Genomic DNA, 22,807 nt, shown 5'->3' on the forward strand with positions numbered 1-22,807 from the left:
GCCCAGCGCTGAGCCGGGGGACCGGGGTGGTGCTGGGCCGCGGGCTCCGAGGCGGCCTCACGCGTGTGTGCCGGGGACGAACCACCAGGGCCCAAGCCCTCGGCCGCGGCCCCGGGCTGTGCCTTCTCTTGTTGCACTGATGCATGATCTTACTAAATTTACACTTTAAAATAAAGCAGGTTGGTCTGAGTGTCTCTCACCCCGTCTGCCCGCCGCTTGCCTTCCATCTCACACACTGCCTCTTCCCTTCCCTGTTTAAAGCAACAGGATTAGTCGGTGACCGACTTGATGTTAGAAGGGCTGGAGAAGCACAAAAGCTGTGCCCTACTTTGCGAGTAGCAGCTCAGTCCCTGATGAGAACTATGATTCCAAACTCACAGACGCATAATCCGTGGGGCAGCAACAAGCTACAGCTGGGGGGTGGGAGATGCCCTCCAGCTGCTGGCATGGGGTTTTTTTTGCCACGTGGAAATGCTTTGCATCACAGAAATCTCGATTTATTGAGCAGGGAGGTTCAGTCCATTTTCCTTATTGCCACTAGCTTTCCCCAAAGTTCCCATTCTCTTCCCTGGGAGGTACCCTATACCTGCAACTTCCAAAGCAGGGATGCTACAACTACCATCTTTACCAACAGGAAATTTTGTCTTTCTCACCTCTGCTGCATCGAGCACAGCTGGTGTTTGCATTAAAGGGACTGCAGAGCATTTCACATACAAAGAAAAATTCGTAAATTCATCATTTCCACTCTACCTCTTAGCCACACCGCAGAGAGTTCGAGGATAGGAAGTTTACAAAGGTCATTGCTGGTAGGGCAGGGAATGGGGTTACCTTCATGCGCCTAAGATCAGGGGAAGGATGCTCACACTCATCTCTCGGATGTATTTATAAATACTCTTAGGAAAGACTATTTTAACACAACGTTTAAATAAGCATTTAATTAGGATTTCATTAGTATTAATATTGCTTTCAATTCCAAAAAAGTTAATTTCCACTTCTTTGCAGATATTTCAAAGTACAATATTAACTTCATACAAAATGAGCAATTAAGCAAACACCATTATTTCACATTTTACATTCTTCAAAAAATACAAATTCATATTTACTCTTTTTTTTGGGTTTTGGAGATGCTCTTCCTTTGGAAGTACTGTACCTGTAACTAACATCTTCACATTGCTCAATGTAAGCACATTTGTTCCCATGTTTCATAGTTAAATAAATTCCTTTAATACCATACACACATTCTTGAAAAAACTGGGGTTCTTTTATTTTGTCATCTCCAAGACCACTGCCCAGCTCCCCATATGCATCAAACGGAACACAAGCAGTAAGCGGACAACCTGCGGTTCTCCTGGACTTCCCGGTTTGACAATTCTGCAGACGTCAATGCTGAAGACTACTTCGGTAACTAACCAGGCTCGAGGTTTGCGCATCCCTGCCCACCACGCTGATGCTGGTCTGTGAAATAGAACTGCAACTACAACTCTCTCTCCAAAACAAGGGTCAGACAGATAGCTCTGGTTCAATAAGCAAGTGGAAGGACACAAAGCTACACAGCAAGAAATACCAGCTACTGTAACTACGGTACTGCAAAAACATACCCTTGATTTTGCTGAAAAAGATCATATGAAAAAAATTTCTTTTAAGAAAAAGTAGAAACTGCATTTATTTGAGAAAGTGTACACTGCATAATGAACCAAATTTTGGCCAGCTTGCACACCACCAAAAGCATGGTGTGGGATTTTTAAACTAGTTCCAAGAACACACACACTTAGACTATGTACACGACTACATAAATATCCAGTTTAATTTGCATTTCTCAGTGCAGACACAGAATCCAACTTCTAGAACATATGATATATATCAAGACGAGACGCAAAAAAGTTAAAAGTTCAGCCCTGTCCATGAGTATCGACTACCGGTAACATTTATAAAAACTTGACATTGTTTCCAAAATATGTTACGGAAAAAATAGTGTACAATTAAAAACTATGCAATCAGAAATTTGTAGGGTATATTAAAAGACATGCCTTTTTTTTTTTTGCCTTACAGTCCAAATTGACTCTAATAGTTCTGCCCAGCTAGCTCCGACAACTAATGCCAAGGACTCTTCACCCACAGATCTCAAAGCATTTTACAAAGACAAGTTCCATTGTCCTCATTTCACAGGGAGGAAACCAAGGCAGGGAAAGGTTAAGTGACTTGCCCAAGGTCTCACAGCCAGCCAGCAGCAGAACAAAGAAGGTAACACCAAGATCCCTTCTGCTCTGCATGGCAGAACTGGCTGCCTCTCCCTTCGGTCACTAGCTGTGCTCCCCCCAGTCAGGAACAGCTTTTTTCCTCCAATCAACTCCAAGGTCAATTACACCTTAACTAATCTCCCCCAGCAGTTCCACAACCGACAGGCCAGTTGTTAATTCGATCTCCGAGCCTTGTTTGTAATTGGTGCAGGAAGAATAGTGTAAACAGTTTAACAACGTTGCTGCAGTTGCAAAAACAATATCTTGGATGACTGCAGAAGCGCCATCCTCCATGAAAGTAAGGCAGATAACATGACATCAAAAACTATCTCGAAGACACATTTTAAAGGTGCAACATGCCTGTTTCAGAACAGCTTGTCACTTCTGTTCCTACTTGGGTGGCAGAACAGAGCGGAGGCCAAGGGAGAAAGAACATACAGCGAGGAACACAGCCGTGTCCAACAGAAGTGACAAGCAGCCCACCAGAAAGCATGAGAGAAAAGGCCTGCTAAAGCACAGTGCTCTCAGTGGAATATTTGCATAGATTGGACATTTGCTAATGATGCATAATTTCTCTTGGATACAGACAGGGAAGGGCAGTATGTCACTGAGCTAGTTACTATATATATTCAGTTAGACAGACACAGACAGACCGACCACATGGGACAATGATCTTTAGCTACAAGTATTGCACCAAGTTAAGTGCTCTTCTTTGCACACCCCTGTTAACTTTTACTCAGAGCAAAAATAAACTTTGTGAAAGTATATACAAAAGAAATTGCAGCAATTGGGTTAAAGATAAAATAACCTAAAGTGCATTTTAGATACCGGTATGAGGTTCTGTGAACTAGTCTTTCTGGACACAGTCAGCATTACAGAAGTGCCCAATTCGTACTTTGTTCTATATAATTCAGTACCAGCATTTAAACAGTGCTGATTTTCCATCCCTCTACCATCTACAAGCATGAAAAGCAACTTCCACAGCCTTCAACTGCATGCCAAGCATCTGCTTGCTTGGGTCACTGCCTGGCGACTAGAGCTACTAATGTTGGTAATTTGACCCACTCCACACATTTAAGCTTCTGCACCTGTCTAGAAACTGTACGTAACCAAGCGAATCCCCACAAGCCACAAACATCAAAACCTTAAACACAGAATGACCCGGAGCAGCGCAGTTTTGCTCTCTGACTGATAATTAAAGGGGCTTGTGAGACGCAGATTTTGCAGAGGGAGGGCACACTGTTCTCAGAGGCTCCAACATATTAACAGAACATGCCCCTTTCTGGGAATCCAATGTCTTATCAGATCTACAACAGTAAAAATGCTCCCCTTTATTAAAAATGTTATTGTGAATGTGCTAAATGCTGGGGCAACAAGAGGAGAAGGACAGAAAACTCTCTGGCATCATGGAATCCAAGGGCTTTGCTGCAGCTGCCCTCTCTTGCCAGCTGCTGGCGGATCTCCTCCCATCCAAGCGTGTTAATGACCATCCCATTTGATCACACAGCACTGGGGATGGTACAAATGTCTGCTGTGAAATGTATCAGATACATGCGACATGGAACACTCTGGAAAGCAGACCGATGACACAACAAAAGCACACATCTGTACAATGCAACCAGGTGGGATGCACAGTCCATAGCGCAGCAGCCTGTGCGTTCACAGAATCACACTGCTCTTGCCTCATTACAAGCTCTTATTAGCTTCACCTAAATTGCAGCCACCCTGATGTACATACAAGAGAGTAATGGCAAACCCAATGTACCTAGAAGTCAGCATAAACTCAAAACGCATTGCTTTTCCTAGAACACATCAACAGAGAACAGTAGCTGTGAAGAGAAAACGGAGAGGTCACCCTCTGACACCCACTCAGAAAGGATGCGTGCAGCACCTCACTGCTGCCAATCACCACATTTCCAAATTAGCTGCAGATTTCAAAGCCTTTGGTAGATTCTTTACTCATTTCTGTCAGAGTTTCTGAAGATGCTATCTGGTCCAAACAGAAGCGTGGTTTAGGTGGACTAAGTCATGAGTAGCAAAAGTAGCATAGAAAAGCGCCTCCCTGAAAGAACGGAAAGGCTCAGAAGAGGTTGCAAAATCCCCCAGCTGTCACATTTCAGGCCACGTCTGGTACCCTTCTCCCCATCAGAGAAAACCCCACAGTTCCAGGGGAACACACACGCTCCTGCACTGGCAGAGTCTCTCACATGCACACACACATACATCCACTCGCCTTCAAACACCACTGTTGCACCACGCCAAAGGAAAGGCACGAGGCCCCTTGCAGTAGCCTGTGCCCCCACGGGACCCCCGCGCAGCTCCTCTGCTCACGCTCCTCCGAAGCGGAGCTCTACGCAAGAGCTGGCAGGAGACTCATCCCTGTGAGCGCAATCTCGGCCACGAAGGCCTGAGACTTTGTTTTGTGTTCAAAGCAGTTCTTGCTGCTGTGCAACCAAACTGCATCACAAAATGAAGCTGTAGGAGAAAAGCAAAGGGGGCCACCATCTCACGGCCCTCTGGAGATCACCACTACAAGAACAAAACACAAAACGCTTTGTTAATTGGCATTTTGTGGATGCAAACCTTATTGCTGCAGGACCCACATTCCCCACTGCAACAGCACTGCACAGCACAACATGCGCCAACACACACACAGAGGAAACAATTAGCATGTTTCCAGTTCAGCTGGTGCCCCCAAGCTCACCACCGCAATTACCAAACAAGAGCATTCTGCCCTAGCAGAGCAACACGCCACTCCCCAGGCACAAAGCATTCTTCACACAGCCTCTCTTCCCTCTCGTTCACCCTAACGGGACCCAGTTCTACCCTTCTGTGCTTAACTGGAAGCAAGTTACCAGAGAGGTGAAAAGCCAGCTCCCTGCAACCCGTTTCCATCTGTGCCGTGGCAGCGCGTTCACGAGAGAATAGCACGTGAGATGGCTTCAGCCACTGTCTCAGCTAAGACTGTGACACAGCGTTGGTAAGGCTACACAGAGCATGTCACAAGAGGGTTAAAAAACCTGCTAGTCATCCAGCATCCTGGGAAGGTCTGGCTGCACTCATCATTCTCCCCCCAGCAGGTACAGAGAGCAGCTTTGAGCAAATACAGAACGTGAACAATCTCTATCCACTACACGTTTGCATTCCTAAATTTAGTGCGCAGACACACTCCACATTAATTGGCTTATAGTCATTATCTTTGTATCTCACTAATGACAACACTGTAAACTGAATAAAGACTATTTAATATTCTCTCCTTTAACACAAAAAGACTAACAGCCAAAGCCAGAAAGATGGATAAAACACTATAAAATTACATCTCTTAAAATAATGCAGCATAAATAAACCATTTAGAATGAGACTGCATTTATTGCAACATTACAGGCTTTTTGGTGGAAGGGGGGTTTGTGTTTTATTTACCCTGAGTAGGTTAGAATATAGACTTTCAGTTTGATATGAAAAACTACTATGTTGTGTAACATCTTTTAGTCAAGAAATAGCCCCGTGCACAAAAAGCTGGCATTGCAGTAGGTTGGAGGCAGATTCAGGCAGACATTATATAGCTTAACAGAAAAAAAAATAAGCATTTATGGACAGCTGAAGGACAGACTTGCTGAATCCAAACTGAATTTATGTTGAATCATTCCGAAAATTTTCCTAGAGTTGCTCTTGACAAAAGATGAGAGTAACCAGCAAAGGCACCATGCTCCTGATTAAACAGTCGCGGGGGTTAAGAGGATGACTTGTTTCCAAACAGAGCCAAATAAATCAAAAGAGCAGCAGGCACCAATCTGACTACATCTGGGACTCACTGCATCCTTCAAAGAGAGGCAAAGAAAACAAGACTCTTTGAGCCTGAGTAAGCAGGGGCTCCGATTGTGTTTCCATGTTGTGAAACAGTGTCTGCCACCACACTTCTAAGTCCTAATGAAATTAAATGAACAGATCTATTGGGAGCACAAGGTACTTGTGCTCTACTGAAATAAACTCCCCAAAAGTTTCTGTAGGCTTTAGTAACAGCATTAGTACAAAGCAAACCCAGGCATCAGCTCCCAACTCAGTGATGTGACAATTGCATTCCAATAAAATTGCAGATAAATCATCTTCTACAACAATGCCATTTTCTACTACAGCAAAGCCCTTTCCTGGGCTCCCCTTATAGTGCATGGTTAGCATCAGACATAAGAGACAGGAAGAAAATTATAGACCCAAGGAGTTGTAACAAAGACCCACTTGCTGCCAGTACCTTAATCCCAAACATAAGTGATGTGCAATTGGAGACAAACTACCCCCCCTTTTTTCTTTTTAAAATCTTTCTGCAAACGAGTAACCTTAACTTCTGTGTTCACATATGACAAGCAAAAGTGACAGACAGTGCAGCCAAAACAGTTCATATATAACTTACTCTTTTTTTCTTTTTTTTTTTACCTTTTCTTTTTTTAGATAGATTCTCAAAGATGGATGTACCTGGGACGTGACTAAGATGACATCTGTGAAGCAGAAATAAGCCACAAAACTTCCAAAGAGGAAGGAGAAAGAATCAATCCTTCAGTTTCTGCTTCTAAGGAGAAGGGGTTTACCCTCCAGGTGCAAAGGAAAATCTGGAACATCTTCACTTAGAGAAGCTGCTATTCAAACCAATTTCTTCTTCCCCCTGCAGTAGTGCTTCGATTGGAATTATATTAGATGGGCTTTCAGGGCTCTGGAGGGACAGGAAGTCCGATACATCCATGGCACTTAACGTTTCAGTCTGAGAGTCTGAAGGGTTAACTATCTGACTGCTCTGCCCGCATAAAGAAGAGGAAGAGGAAGGAAAGGTCTGAGGCTGCAGCTGGGGAGCTGGCTGCTCCAAAGCTTTTGAATCAGGTGAGGAACATTCCTTCTTAATGGTGGCTTTGTCCTTGGCAGAGTCTCGGCAGGCACACTGACACTGGCAGGCCTCCTCCTGCTTTATAATAATGACAGGAACACTGAGACCAATCTGCTGAACAGGGTTTCCTGAAGGTGAAACAAAGACAAAACACAACAGAACTACATAATTTCACAGCAGGGAAAGACAGATCATCTTTGTTAAATTAGATTGTAAGCACCTTGCAGCAGAGATTATGTCTGTCTTTGTTCAAGCACAATGAATACCCTGCAGCAGATGATCAATAAAGAAAAAAAGTGTCAGGTACTCTCTGCTGATGAGCAACTTGTTCAGGCTGAACCCAGGCATTAGAAATCTGATCTAAATTTTCACTCTCCTCCCCCTTCTCTAACAAACACTGTGACTTTTACAGCATAAAATCCAATAGAAGGGCATTCAAATGCCCCAGTCCCTACGCACTAATTTTTGAAGACAATGATACAACATTACACCAGCTATTCTACCCCTCGGCACCAACACAGGTATTTTCCCTGTTCATTTTCTCTAGTCCACTTCCCTCTCCCATCTTGCTTCTCACACTTCTCCTCACTCTCCCCATGCTGCTCCACTTGCCTGGCTTCTTTTCTTTTTTAAAATTTAAGTTTTAAACTCACCTCATCTCTCTTGACTCCAATTCATCTTTGCAATATAACAGCACTGTAGGAAGCATGTTATGGGACACAACTTCTACAGTTCTGTGTCATTTTGATGAATCTCACAAATAATGCTTACCAAAATCAATTGTTAAAGAACTGATTAAGTTTACTAGTTCACTACCTGTTCCATGTCTTCATTTAAAAGAACAAAAACCAAATAATATCCTTTCATTTCTGTCTTTTATTTTTCTACATCATTAAAATACCATTATTATGAATACTGGACCTAATTTGTCAACCTGATTACCTTACAAGTTGTTAGAGAAACTACTACAGGACAGACCTCAACACAAACACCTATGAGTCTACAGCAGACTGCACTTAAAACCTCAGGAAGGTTAAAAAAAAAAAAAAGAAAAGAAATTTCTTCAACATTTCTGCAAGCAATAAAAGAATTCACCACAAAAGCTGGTGAAGCGAACAGTACTACGAACAGAGAAAGAGAGAAAAGCAAGTTCAGTGTCAAGCTTACCTGTGTTGCCAGCTACTGGTAACGCAGTGGTAAAAAAAACCTTTTCTACTACTTTTGGAACTTGTGGCTTTAAAGAAAAAAAAAAACAAAGAAAAAAGTGTGAGTTGATTACAATCATATTTCTATTGTTCAAATACTAAACAGCTGCAAAAGACACAATTGTACATATATTCCAAAGGGGCCACACAGGAAAACAATTAGATTATGACATTTAAGTTTGGTTCTGGGCTATGTTCTGGCTATTCCAAAACTCAGTACTATGTCAATATTTGTAAAGATGGGGAGTAATCACCCTCCGCACTAATATATGTGCTTATTAACACAGCTTGTGGGGTTTTGACAACTGAATGACTGAACTCTGAAAAAACTGCTCTGCTTGCTCACGCTGTGTGTACCTGCAGCCATTCACCATTTCCAACTGAGAAAGCCTAAAGGTGGCAGTATTCTTAAAGATAAAACACAAAGTCTCAGCTATCCAGATTTACTGGAGAACCAGAAATACTGTTTTGCCAGAAAACTTTTCATTATCTTTATCAGGCTAAATTAAAAAGAGAGAGATTACAAAATGCCTAAACACAAACTTTCCACAGTCTTTTGTGCCTCTACTTGTCAAAATAATAGATTAAAACCCACATTTATTCTCAGGCCATGTGGTGCACTGTCCTGGATAAACCAAGCTGAGACCACCTACTGAGAGAAGCCTGTCGCTGGGGAATAGAAGAAAGCAAGTTCTCTCTGCACCCTGCATTTCTCTGTTTTCTGTTTATCTCTCTAGCTATTTTAGAGACTGCATCAGTGACACATTTATACATATCAATGTGATAAGCATTATACAATACTGCATCCTGGTTTGTATCTAACAATTACAGGTTTGACCACCTTCCTTTTAAAAACAAGGAGTCCTGGAGGAAGAAAGATGGTCCAAGCCATGCCAAAGCCACGCTGGATACACTAACCATTTGTTCTTGGCTTTGTGGAGAACCAGTGGCACCATTTAAGATCCATTGTAAGTTTTGCTCTCCCATGACAATGCTGGACTGCAGAATAGCAGTGCTCTGAGAAGGAGTAATTGTTATAGTTGGGTTACTGGTCAGAACAGAGTTCGCACCAACAGGCACAGTCTGAACTACAGCTGGCAGGGGCTCAGTGGCACTTGATGCTGTTGGGGCAGATGCCCCAGCAACCACTGGAAGTCCCTGCACAATGGGCTGCGGTGGCGTCTGAGTGTGCTGCAGGAAGTCTTGGTGACTGGCTGCAAACTGTGTGCTGTGAGGAACAGGCACTTCTGGGGATTGTAAAACAGTTGCAGGATTTCCAAATGCAGCTTGCTGTGAGCTGGCTCCTATGGAGGAGGGAGCAGCAGGTGCTGCTGAGGCTTGCAGCGCTGAATGCGAAGGCTCAGAGATGCCAAGCTGCAGTACAAGTGGAAGAGACAACGATGCCGAGTCTCCTGCAGAAGGTGGAGCAGCAGCGACCGAGTCTGCATCGCCATTAAAACCTTCAATCAAGGCAGCTGCCAAAAGAAACAAAGAAAAATATAAATACCTCAGATCTCATAAGATCTGAATAAACAACTTTTTCAAACTTAGCTAGCTGATGGATTTTTGCTGAGCACCACCACTTTTACGTCTTCAGCCTAGTTCTCAAAAACATTTAACACTAGATAGTGAAATCTATTTAACGCTAGACAGTGAAATCTAAAGGTACATCCAAGTTCAAGAAGCTGGTATCACTGAATGCTACACACAAGCTGATCAGCCTCGTTAGCTCCCTCTAAGAAGCCTTTTTATTAGCTGGTTCATGCAGCTACATCAATAGAGGAAGCTTGAAAATCCTTGTGTGGAGAGTCGGAGAGCATCAATGTCAGCATGTACAACAATACTTGGTCAGTTCCCTTGTTGCTGTCCGAGTGTCATGCCATCGGCAAACACAGCGCATTTCCAACACAGAAGAACTTCAGCACTGAGGTTCTGTTCGCTGCTTAAGAGTTATGTGGGGCAGTAATTCTTCAGTCTGAAATGCTGACTTAAGTACGTGCCAACAGAGGGGGAGAACTGTCAAAAAGCGCCCTCTCAAAATAATGCAGATACAATCCGTACCTGTCTGCTGAGAGTCGTCTTGATTTGCAGTATGATCTGGGCTCTGAAACATAGACTCAAAGATGCTTGCTGGTGAGATTGTGCTAAGGTCTTGTCCATGTGTCTGGTGAATAGAAAGTAAAGAGGAAAAGACATCAGATGATGTTCTATCTCAGGTCTCCTTTATACTTTGCACAAATCCCAGTCAAGGAGCGTATGAATGTCAGAAATACCTCTCCAATTAACCAGCCACCTTCGGGAAAGGCAACATATTTCACTTACCTAGTGTAAAATGACACTTAGGTTTTATTACCCATAATCAAATTTGCTAACATAATGAGCGAAACCTTACAGAAATAAGTCCTTCAAAAGCAAAATACATTCTTCTGCATCCACACTTTGTTTAACCCTTTTTAATACTCTGTTAGAAACAGAAACAGACGTTAATTTGTCCTTGGCTGTTTGTGAAACCTTTTCAGGAGCAGAAACAAAATAGTTCTACTTAGATTGTATCATGGACTGTGCACTGTTAGTCACCCACACTGCTCTAGGAACTGAATGCATTAAAAAGCTGCATACTGCTTCCACATTGAAGCACAAAAGAGTGACATCCTCATCAGTACACAATTTTCATCTATGTAAAATTTAAGCTCAGTCAACAGTTATCAATAGGCAAGAACATTATTATGGTAAAACCACATGCAGAGCCTTTAAAAACAGGTTGAATTAAGCACTGCAAATTTTGGAAAATGCCCCGCTTTCACTCAAGTTATTCTGCTTTTAGGCAGAAATATTTATTTTTTGTTCCAACACTCCAAAAAGGACAGCAATAATACATCAGATTTACAGGCTCAATAGGGTATGTAAGAAACGTGCATCTTTTTTGTCAAGAAAGAGCCTCCTGCAAACTGCCACAAGACAAAAAAAAAGCAGTATTCAGTACATCTAAAACAATTCTATCCAAAGTCACTCTTTCTGTGAAGAAGTACATCTCTCCCACTAGTGAAATGAAAGCCTCAAGCAGAGCGTGCTGGAGGCCTGAACAAGCGAAGCAGAACCCACAGTCATACATATCTGATCTGCCACGTTCTCGTTGACAGGACAAGCACGTTGCCAGAAAAAAGCAAAACTCAAGTTACAGGTGAGGGAATTCCAGGGCAGTAACTCACCGCATTAGAGTTCTCCCGCAATTCTGAATCTGTTGATATGAGGCTTAAGTCACTCAGACAAAGTGAGTGGCTTGTATCCTGTAAAGGAGAAAAACAAATTATGTTACATATTAAAAAAATAGCATCAGAAATGTTTTACTTTTTAAGAGTCCATACAATTCTGCCTTCACAGAAACTTTTTTACCTATATGTGAGCCATGTCTCAGTTCTAAAATCAAAAGGAACATTATTATAGCAAAAGATACTTAGCACCTATCAAGGATTCTTAACATCTCTTTCACCTTACTTCCAAAAAAAATCAAATGACCTAGAATTTTAAATTAGCACAGGAATGAATTAGCCTATAGAAAATAAAATTAAACCTTAACAGTCAGCATTTATTTTACGTCACACGCTTATTACACAGTATTGATTAAAACATAAGAATCTATAAGGAAAGCATGATCATATAGATATAATTGCCTATAAACCTGGGTACATGGCATACTCATCAAAACAGCAGTAGCCCAAACGTTAATTTTAAATGTGATTAAAATGAATAGACAAATTTAGATGAGCTTTTCTAAATAACATTTGGTAATCAAATACCACACTAGACGTTTCAGAAATACTGGTCCCACTGTTTATTATCAGCACACTGTAAACACAGCATATGAGAACAAACCCTACACCGCCACCTTGAATGCCAGAAATTCCAGAATTTAAACTGAATTCTCAGTTCAAAAGAGAGGCACCCATGGGTTTCTTCTCGGGAGACGAGGCACCAAGTAGTTAAAATTCCCTTTGAAAATCCCAGTCTTATAGGATACATCTTTAAAGACACAGACAAGTAACTTATTCCCAAAAATACGGTTTTATCACCATCAAACATGGCAGCCTTAGGAAGAAGTGCCACTAACCTCAGACACATTGTTATTGGGAAGTGCATTATAGGAATGTCCTTTCTCATGACCTTTCATGTGACTCTTGAGACTATACTGTGTACTAAAAGTCTTCTCACAGCCGTTACTGGGACAGAAGAAGGGTTTCTCCCCTATAGGCAGCACAGAACACATATAAACTTACAAACATTGTATCAGACACATACTAAAGCACCTAGGAGAGTAATAATATTTTATACAAACAAGACTGTTTAATGCTACTTCACACATTCAGCATTCTTGGGAGTCCTGCAGATAAAAACTGCCATTTTACCACGTGCACCGATGCAAGAACACAACATTTAATTTTTATGCGTCATTACCAATAGATTTGTGAAACATTCATGAAATTCAAGACCTGTCAAGCATAAATGGAAGTGCACAAATTGAATATTGGGGGTTGCCCTCACCAGGTGCTAGAGTTTGTGACTGGCCTTGTTAAACTTGAGGTTGACATCAGCACGCTTCTCCAGCCCCTCTGGATCGCATTCCTTCCCTCAAGCCTATCAACTGCACCACCCAGCTTGGTGTCACCCACTTATTATACGTAAGTATAAATACATATTAAGATTCAGAGAGTTAGTATAAACTGAATACGCTCAATTAAGAAAAAGAAAACCCTTGGGACTTACCAGTATGTGTCCTAACATGTGTTTTAAGGTGGTGGCTTGCAGCAAAAGCCTTTCCACAGCCGTCATGCTCACACCTGAATAAGGCATCACAGAACAGTTAGCATCAGGCTTCTTTGATGCACTAATTACAACCTTAGATCATGCTTTGCAACAGTCCCAGGACTCTGAAAAGCAGGCCTAATGCTAATCTGTGCTAGTAATCAGCTGTCTCCCAACAGCTGCTCTGCATTCTACAGAGACTACAGCAGGGCTCTGAATGGGACTTTAAAATTCAAGCATTGGGGGCTCCTTCATGGAATAAACATTGCAGCACAGCAGAGATGCAGCAATATGTTTTAAAAACATGCTCATCGTGGCACACACATTTGTTAAAAAAAACATAGCTTGACTATTATCTTTGAAGACAGCCATTTCACCCACTTTTACAGGCAGCTGAGGGAGCTCTAGAACAAACATGTTCAAATGCTGGCCACCTTCACTTTTTTCATCACAAGAGCAGCTTTTCATTCAGAACAGTAAAAGCTGCCCTTTGGCACAGGTGGCCCATTACATAAGTCCCACAGAAATAAAAAGTGCCATCCAGCTACTTACCGAAATGGCTTTTCTCCTGTGTGTGTTCGAATGTGCTTCCTCAGATCACTGTGCGTTGTAAAGTATTTACTGCAGCCTTCTGATTCACAGTTAAATGTTTTCCCTGTGTGAAGCCTCTGATGTGCTTTCAACCTAAAAAGCATGCCAAAAAAATCCCTCTCATGACTCGTAGGGCGAGAGAGCCCCTACCCGAGACAAACAAGTCATTCATTCAAATGTGCAGGACAGGATCAAAGGCTTAACACATGCTGAATGGAAGGTAACCAGCTTATGAAAGTAACTGGTATCACTTCCGAAGTCCCCAAGCAAATCTGAGAATTCCTTGTGATTGTGCACCATCTTCAACACTCTTGCAATATAAATAAGCTAAGTATGTCACCACAGGTTCTCTCAAACTACTCTTGGTATAGCATTTCCACATTTTCAGGGGAGGGGGGTTATTTTCGCATCTGTACCTGGAAGAAGCGTAACAGTTGTATCCAGACACAAACAAAAAGTAGATGCAACCAGCAAAACTGCAACAGCCATGTCTACAAGAGAAACAGGCAGAGACCTCCTACCTGTACAGTGTATTGAATGCCTTTTCACAGCCCTGCACATCACATTCAAACGGCTTTTCCTTAGTGTGCACTCGAACGTGGATTTTGAGGCTGTAGGAGGTGAGAAAGGCCTTGCCACAGCCTTCTTGATTGCAGACAAAAGTGTATTCCCCACGATGTGTCTTTTGGTGAGTGCGCAGGTTTCCTGCAGTGCTATAGGTGCGCGGACAGCCCTCAAAGGTGCACTGGTACCTCTTAACCTAAGAGACAAAATGCTGCGTACTTAGTAATTCTTAAGCATTTCTGAAATCCAAACAGGGTAGAACTGCAGTTAAACATCAAAGACAATGGAATAGATTTTGACCCCACAGGCAAACAAACAAAAATTATTGCATTTAATTATCAGGTAACAATATTTCTGCTGTGCTATGTGAGGAAGGAGTGGCACACACTGGAAAGCAGGCTGACCTTATAGAATAATCATCTAACAGGAGAAAAAAGGAAAAACAGTCTGAAACATTTTTAAAAATATGATAAAACAGCTGGGAAGGACACCAAGAGGCTACCAAACCTACCTGCTTTTCATGCATGTAGCACCTGTATTTCACTCAGGTACTTCTAGCAGAGCTACTTATTTGTGGAAGAGGAAGACAAGAGAAAACATACTTTCACAACCAGGCCCTCAAAAGCACTGCCCTGTGTGCTGAATTCCCATTAACACCTTGAATGAGAACTATAGTTTTCACCATCTCCTATGGTCTAACCATCGATCCATTTATTACTTCATTTTACCACAAAAGCACCCTTCCTTGTACTTTGTTGTTCTCTTCTGTGTTTACACTTCAGGCATTGGCTGTAACGAATGAAACAAGGTGTTTTACATCAAAAGGCAAGTATTACAGATTTCTCAGCCAACTATCTACATCACCAGGAAGCAATTCCATATTGAACTAGATTTGGTAGCCTTCCCAGCTTCTGCAACAGGCAGAAAGAGACCATGTAGAAGCTTCCAGTGTGCAAGTCATAACACTTAATTAAATCTCATTCTCTCTCATGAAGTAGAAGGAATAAGTCATCAGAGATGCTTGAATAAATTTATCTTCAACATTAATTATCAGACTGACAGCTTCCATTTGATTGTTGTAGTTGAGAAACCTTAACATCTAAAAGTGATCACAGAGCCCAAGAGAGGACTTGAGGGTTGACAGGCAAGATGCAGAAGAGGATTCCCAAATATGTTGATTTGGAAAGTTTAGAAAGGCAATGCAAACTCACAACAAAGGAGCAGGAACTTGCAGATTTAGTACTCTTTAACAACTGGTCGGGAAGGTTATACAACAGGACATAAGGCAGCGATCTTCCTCTTTTCCAAGGCTCAAAGCACCTCAGTCACAGTACCTAGCATTACTGCTCAGAAAAGGCTGGAGCCTGTCTTCAAAAAAAACCAATACTGAATTGGGGGTTGGTACCAGCAGAACTGGATGAACCTATACATAATGGACGTGCAACACTTACAGGTTTTTTCTTTATATACACCCATCAGAAAAGAGCATTTGATAAGCACAGCTCTCTACCACCATGGCTTGGAAGCTGGGAAAAGAGTAACATGGAATGCCTTGATCGGGTAAGTATAAAATCACTTTATCTGAAGTCATGCTCCTCTCAGAATAATGGAAATTTAGATAGATATGTTAAGTAGGAGCAATACCAAAACCACATTGTTCTTGGTGTGGCTAATTAAGAACCAAGTATTTTTTTAATCCTTCCATAAAATAACTAAATTTGAATAATGCTTTGTGTAACATCTCATTTATGAAAGAGACAATGGGCCCTCAGTAAAACCACTACGAGATCTGTAAATGGATCTCAAACGCATTTGTGTTTGGCCCAAAAACATCTCCCATTCACATACTACAAAGGCACAAGAATAAGGACGGCTGAGGGCATCGGGAGCACGTTATTACTAGTATTATCACGCTAACAGCTGTTGGCACTGTTGGACCATACCAGTGCTTTAAGGTACAAAGGAAGGTACATGCCTTCAGGTTCTGTTTCTCAAATAGTCGGCGTAACAGCCCTTAACGCTGTCAATTTGAGCCACGTGCACTTGGCATTTCCTCTTAAAAGCATGCCTCCTAGATCCTACACCAAGTCCCTGAGAACCGAAGCACTCAAAGGATAATCCATTGCATGCTTTCACTCCTCTCTCTATATATGTTTAAGGCCTTCGTAACTGTAACTACAGAACCGGGGTCTAAGCACCACAGCACACGTCTCAGGGCGTAACCACCAGGTTACTCAGTCCCAGGCTCTACCTGTCCTGATCACCTCTAGAACAAGGGCAGCTCTTCAGCAAGAGCAGGGATTTCGCTTAACTAAACACGTTGTCCTGACAGCTGCCCAGGAAGCACTGCAGTCACACAGCGCCCTGGCACAAACTTATGCCAGGTATAATTTGGGTTCTAGATGGCTCTCCATAAGGAGAAACAAACAAAAAAAAAATAGTCTCTCAGTTTCTTCCAACCTGTTTTGTGGGGGACAGGGTTGCCAGTAGGACCCCTTTAAGAAAACTTTATAAAGTCTGCGTATTCAGGAGCCGAGCAATCTCTTGTGTAGTCACAATCTGCAGTCTCTTGTTGATACCACAACAGGCGAGCATCTACCTTCACCTCCCTTTGATAAAACCTTAGTGTTTGGAGAATATTAGAGCAGGTTAGATATAAAAGAGATCTTTACACAGAGCATAGAAATATCGTAACTATAAAGCCAGAAAGCCATAAGACAACTATAAAGTAAGTAGCAGTAGTTTTCATTTTAGCTAGTACTGAACTCAATTCCTGCCCCTTACATAATAGTTGATGTTAACAGCATATTGCTAAATGGAGATGAGATTTCAAGCTATTTATTATCAACACTTATCACTCAATCCAGGGAGAAACTTTACCCTCAAATAGAGAATTGAACAGTGAATTACACATCCAGGAACCAGTTCTCCATGCTTCTCCTATTTCACATAACAGATGAGAAGCAACACTATCTCACAGAACTGTAACTACCAGGAAAAATATTGAGCTATTGCAAAATACAGAAGGGGAGGAAAGGATAGCAGAAAGAAATTAAGAGGATGGAGGAAAAACAAGTATAAAAAAGTATTTTTTTCTGTCAGTCTTACTAGGATATTACCCATACTAAGGGGCTTATTGAAAACTACAGTTCAGGAGCCTTACTGCCAAAACACAAAAAACCTCCTCTCTCAAAATATCTTGCCCTGTTGAAGGGCCACTTCTTCCAGTCCTCACCACATTCCCATCTAACAAGGGAGACTGGCAATTTGTTTGTGGTTCTATGTTTTCTTTTAACAAAATGGACAGGGAAGAGGACCTACTCTACAATCCACTGTAGCAGCTTTAATTTTTTATTTTTTTAAAAAAGCAGCTAATTAGGAGATTAATTCAATTTCTTTTAATACTACATTCTATTTAAGATACACTGTTTTCTCTATTTCGATAGCCACTAGTTACCTAGGCTGTCCTAAGTACAGGGAATATGATGAATTCCTGTGATAACATGTAAGAACATGCCATGTTCGGACTCGTGACCTGACAGTCTGCTGTGAAATTCACAATACAGAGCAAATTCTTGCTGAATCTTTCTCCTCCTGTGATCCAAGGTTTACTATGAAGCATTTAACTTACTACAGATTTTCTAGTCAAGAAATATATGTGTGCTAAAGCAATGGAAGCAGTACACTACACCAAAAGCAGCTGTCGATGTTTGCATCTGATTCCCCCTTGATTTATTACAAGACAGTAAAAAGAGGAAAGATGAAAAGCATCAAGTGTTTAAATTGAACAAATGATCTAGATGGTATGACCAACAGTAACTGGAAGAGATTCTGGAGGTCTCCACATTTTTATCTAGTCACCTGGCATTATTAGAAGCATTGTACAAAGAAGGAAACAGTAATTTCACTGTAAAGCAACTTGGCTTAAATTTATAGTTCAAACCAAGTAAAAGTTATCAACAAATATCCAAGCATTATGATACAGACTGTACATAATTAAGAAGTTTGGTTGCGTTGAGTCAGCCAAAACACAAGAGCACAGACTGATAACGCACAGACACAAGGTCAGAAAGTACATTTTATTAGATGAAGGGGTACATTATCCTCACCAAGGATTATCAAATTGAATGTTCCCTATTAAGCGTTTTAAGACAGCTGGAAATTAACATTTTACATACACTGCAGTACACTCTCCACAGTACTTCCCATAATCCACAAGTGATTTGACACAAGCATAAACTACCTAAAATCAAGTGAGAAGTCTGTTAAGCTTTCTATGTGTTCACATTTAGTTCTAGAAAAGTGAAACAAAACAACCAAAAGAAAAAAAAGGGAGAATATTAATTATAAATTAAGGATTTGGTTCCTAGCTGCCAGTGCATGTACTTAAAGGAAGACAGCAGGAAACACTTCCAGTTTAATGGCCTCCACTATGACAATGGCCTTGCAGTGCTCCCCCTTCTATCAAAGGCCAAATCTTTCACAAATTATTTTAAGCATACTGCAGACAGAAGCAATACTACCACCACATTCTAAGCAAAATAAAACTTTCTGTAAAGCAGCAAGCATGTAATTATCTTCTCACATTAGCCCATCAAATAAGCGCTGATCATACACATAAAACTATGTAGACACTGACCGCGAAAGACCTGCGGTTACAGCGGCAAGTACTCAAGACTATCACCATATGCAAGCAACAACAAAAAAGAAACATGGCAGCACAGGAAAAGACACAGATGGCGAGGATGCAAAGCATACACAAACAAGTTGCTTTGAAGACAAAGGCTGTAGCTGCATCACATACGCTTTTTGCAAAGGACAGTGTGCTATCTCTCCAAGGAGATGCACCAGAGGGAAGCTAGAAGAGCCTTAATTAAGCATTTACCTTAGAAGCAGGAACTAATCGACCAATAATCAACAAGACTGGTGAAAATGGAGCCTGACACACTGCCAAAGTCTGCTTAAACCACTCAGTTTGCCTTTAACTCATCTTGTGTTTAAGATATTTCCCCTTAAATTGCTAATTTTCCTACATCACCAATAAAGACAAAAATTAATTAATATGAAATACAAGACAATCACATTTACTCTTACAGACAGAAGTATAGTGAGAGAAGTATAATGTAACAAAAGGAAATTAAAGGTAATCAATGAGGTGTAAAACCCTATTTTGCTTCATAAATGTCTAAGACTGACCTGAAAACGTAAGACTTAATAACAGTTATCTTCACTGTTAGAACTGCTGCAGATGCTTTGAAAGCACCAAAGAACTGGACTGCTGCCTTTTAGAGAGGAGCCAAATGTTCAGGGGTTTTAGAGCTTTCCCCTCCCCATCTGCAGACAACTTACCAAGCATTTGAAACAGCAGGACAAAAAGGGCTTTTACAAGATGGAAGCATCACATATGCTTAGGGTTTGTTTCCACTGCACATGAATTATAGTGTAACTCCTCTCCCCCCACCACAGAAAATTAGTTTGAGGTGAAAAATAAATTCAGATAGAGGATTTCATCAGGAAATTCCAGGTCTTACAAGCCTTTTTTAAAAAGGAGAGGTGACTAAATAAAATCAGTTTAATTGTATGTGCAGTCATCAACACATGTTTTAGCTTGTACACCCTGTTTGCAGACACCACGGATTGCAAGCTTATTACCCTACAAAAAGAAACTACTGATATGACTGACATACAAAAATCAGATGTTTTAGCAGCTAAGAATGTAGGGTAGAGCAGTAGCTAAAATGAGTAATAACTGAGCAAAAGGAGTTCCTTAGACATAAATGGGCTTATTGAACAAACCTGAGTCCAGAAGTTTCGTAATTGCAGAGCTGACCTCCTACAGCCCCATTTCCTTGCTGCCGAGAACACAATAATGAAGGTTCCCTGCTAATCTGAATTATTCAGACCACTCAGACCCAGCTTCCTCTCCCAGCAAGGGCTCATTTCTGCAATTCTCTCTTACACTGAGTATTAGTTACACAAGTAGTTGATACTACTACCACTGATACTAGCACAGACACGTGTATATATCCTGCTTTGTTTAACTCAGAAGGGCCAAAAAGGACCACAAAGTTGTCACCATGTCGGTGTATCAGTTAACTTCACATTGCTTTTGCACCTAAAAAACAAGAATCCCAAGTCAGTCTGGACAAGCCCTCACCACTCTGCACCCAGGCAGAATTCATGAAGGAAACAGAATTAAAACTGATTGCCATTTTGAATATGTAAACTGACTCAAGCTTTCAAAACACAACAGATGGTGGTTTAAAGCTTTCCTTATTTTCTTCTCACAGTTCCCCTGTGAATGACACAATAAAACTACAAGTAATTTTAAGTCTGGCATCTTAAGTTTTACTGTACCTAAAACTAGCGCAAACAGTCTGGAATTTAACCTGTAACTTGGATGTGTTTTTCTCAGTGTGGTTAACCACAAAGTAACAGAGCTCATGCTCTTCTTAGTTATCTCTGAATTCAGGAAATAATTGCCCAAACAGAAGAAAAATAAAAAACTACTACAGTTACATACACTACTAATATAAACACACTTTCAGTAGTGCACTCCCCTGTTATCTAGTGTGCTACTGCTTGAAAAAAAGTGCTTCCTAGCTGCTTCACAAGCAAGCAGCCAAATATTTGAGTGAAAACTGATGACACTCACAGCTTTGCCACTGACCCACTAAGCAGCTGTAGAAACAGTCATACCCTACCAGCACAAAGCATTACTATCACTAGAAGTAACAGCAGATTTAACGGAGTGTAATTCGCTGTGTGGTAACCTTTAAGAACAAGAGAAACTTCTGTCTACCTCCCAGCAAACAGCTCTGAAAAACACATTTTCAAGGCATTTAAGGTCACCAGGTGAAAAGCACTCACAATAAGCACAAAATTCAGAATGATATTTAGCTACTTACTTCTTTAAGCTTGGTTTCTGGGCATTCAGACTGCAAAGTGAGCGTTGCTCCTTCAATATTTCTTGGCATAGGAGTTGAACCAGGATTTATCGTTAGATGAATCTGATCTGGAGAAATAATGTGTTGCACATAACCCTGGGACATTCCTTCATGATCTGCTATTAAATGAAATCCTTCTTCATGACCCTCTGGTAAAAAAGGCAAGTGATCACCACACTGTCCTTCATCCTCATCATCTTCCAAGACATTGTGGTCCTGCTCTATGAGAACAGTTGTCCTGTCATAGACTGTCCCAGACGATGAAGAAACCAGCCCGTTTTTGTCAGCAAACCTCATCATATTGTCATCCTGGGTTAAATCGTCTTCCTCCACTTCATAGTAGATAACGTTGCCTTCAGGACTGTTCTCCCCCATGGCTCACCGCCTCTCAGTGCGATATCGTGAAGTTCGACCGTAACGACTCATCTGCAACAGAAGGACGGGCGGCGGGGGGGGGGGGGGGGGGGGGGGGTGTCAGGCGGATCTGCCCCCCAGCCCGGCCCCCCACTCCGCTCCGCGGCACAGCGTCGCGCGGGCGCCCCACGACCCAGGCCACGCACCCGGTCGCGGGGCGGGCGGAGACGGCGGCGGAGGCACCGAGCCGTGCGCCGCGGCCCCCGCCCCGCGGGCCGGGGAAGGCGTCCCCTCCCCGAGCGCGACGCTACCCCGCCCGGCCCGGCCCCCGCTGCCACGCCGCCCCGCAGGGAGCCACTGCCAGGGCCGGCACGGGACCGCGCCGCCCCACAGCCCAGACACCCGGGCGCAGCCCCGCCGCCCTCCAGCCAGCCCCGCCGCGCTCACCGGGCTCCCGGCAGCGGCGGCACCTCCTTCCCCACCCCAGCGGCACCATGATTACCAGCACACTCACTTCCGCTTCCGGCCGCGCACGGCCCGACGGGAGCTCCACGCCTACCGCGGGGCCCCACGGGAAGGGGCGGGGGCGCGGCGGGCTGCGCCTACGCGCTTGGTGGCGCGCGCGCACACACGCACGCGCACACACACACACACACGCACACGCGCGCACACACCCACACTCACACCCCCACACCCTCTCCCGCGCCCCGGGCTGCAGCAGGCGGCGGGAGGCCCCGCAGCGGCGGGTACACCGTGCACGCACCGCAGCCGGCCTTCACATAGGCGTAGAGCATCGAAATACAGTTACACGAGAAACCCGGCTGTTTCTTCCCCGGGCGGCAGTGTGCAGGCAGAGCGCGCGGGCTGAGACAGTTCTCGGCACTCCCGCTTCCCCTCGGCGCGGGCCTGCACAGGCCCCGGGGCCCGCAGCACGGCCCGCAGCACCAACACCAACCCCGGGCCCCGCAGCACGGGCTGCAGCACCGGCCCTGCTACAGCACAGGCCGCAGCACCAACGCCAACCCCGGGCCCCACAGCACAGGCTGCTTGCTGCCCAGCAAACACCTGTGCCCCGGCCACTCAGGATGCTGTATGTCGCAGAGCCCCTCAGGGACGAGGCCTCCCTTCCTTACAGCTGCACCCGTGTCTCCCCTGCACCCTGCCAGCGCCTGCGGCTCCAGCCACACCCCCCACAGGCGCCAGCACCTCTTTAAAATAACCCACCTTCTTGCAGATGGG

General features: G+C 43.1%; 1 protein-coding gene across 2 annotated transcripts; it reads right to left on the minus strand.

Moving 5' to 3' along the window:
- Positions 1 to 915: 915 nt before the first annotated feature.
- On the minus strand, positions 916 to 22,100 carry MTF1 (metal regulatory transcription factor 1). Of its 2 annotated transcripts, none has more exons than XM_055799351.1 (11): positions 22,016 to 22,100; positions 21,176 to 21,640; positions 14,225 to 14,463; positions 13,665 to 13,796; positions 13,074 to 13,147; positions 12,421 to 12,554; positions 11,522 to 11,599; positions 10,374 to 10,476; positions 9,231 to 9,787; positions 8,275 to 8,341; positions 916 to 7,235 (listed from the first exon to the last, which is right to left on the minus strand). In XM_055799351.1, the coding sequence occupies exons 2-11, from the start codon at positions 21,587 to 21,589 to the stop codon at positions 6,850 to 6,852; spliced, it is 2,184 nt and encodes a 727-aa protein (XP_055655326.1). In that variant the 5' UTR covers positions 21,590 to 21,640; positions 22,016 to 22,100; the 3' UTR covers positions 916 to 6,849. The 2 variants fall into 2 exon arrangements, with proteins under 2 accessions (XP_055655326.1, XP_055655324.1); XM_055799349.1 differs by having other exon boundaries at positions 916 to 7,268.
- Positions 22,101 to 22,807: the final 707 nt, after the last annotated feature.

This window comes from Falco peregrinus, chromosome 3, assembly GCF_023634155.1.
Source record: "Falco peregrinus isolate bFalPer1 chromosome 3, bFalPer1.pri, whole genome shotgun sequence".
NCBI lineage: Eukaryota > Metazoa > Chordata > Aves > Falconiformes > Falconidae > Falco > Falco peregrinus.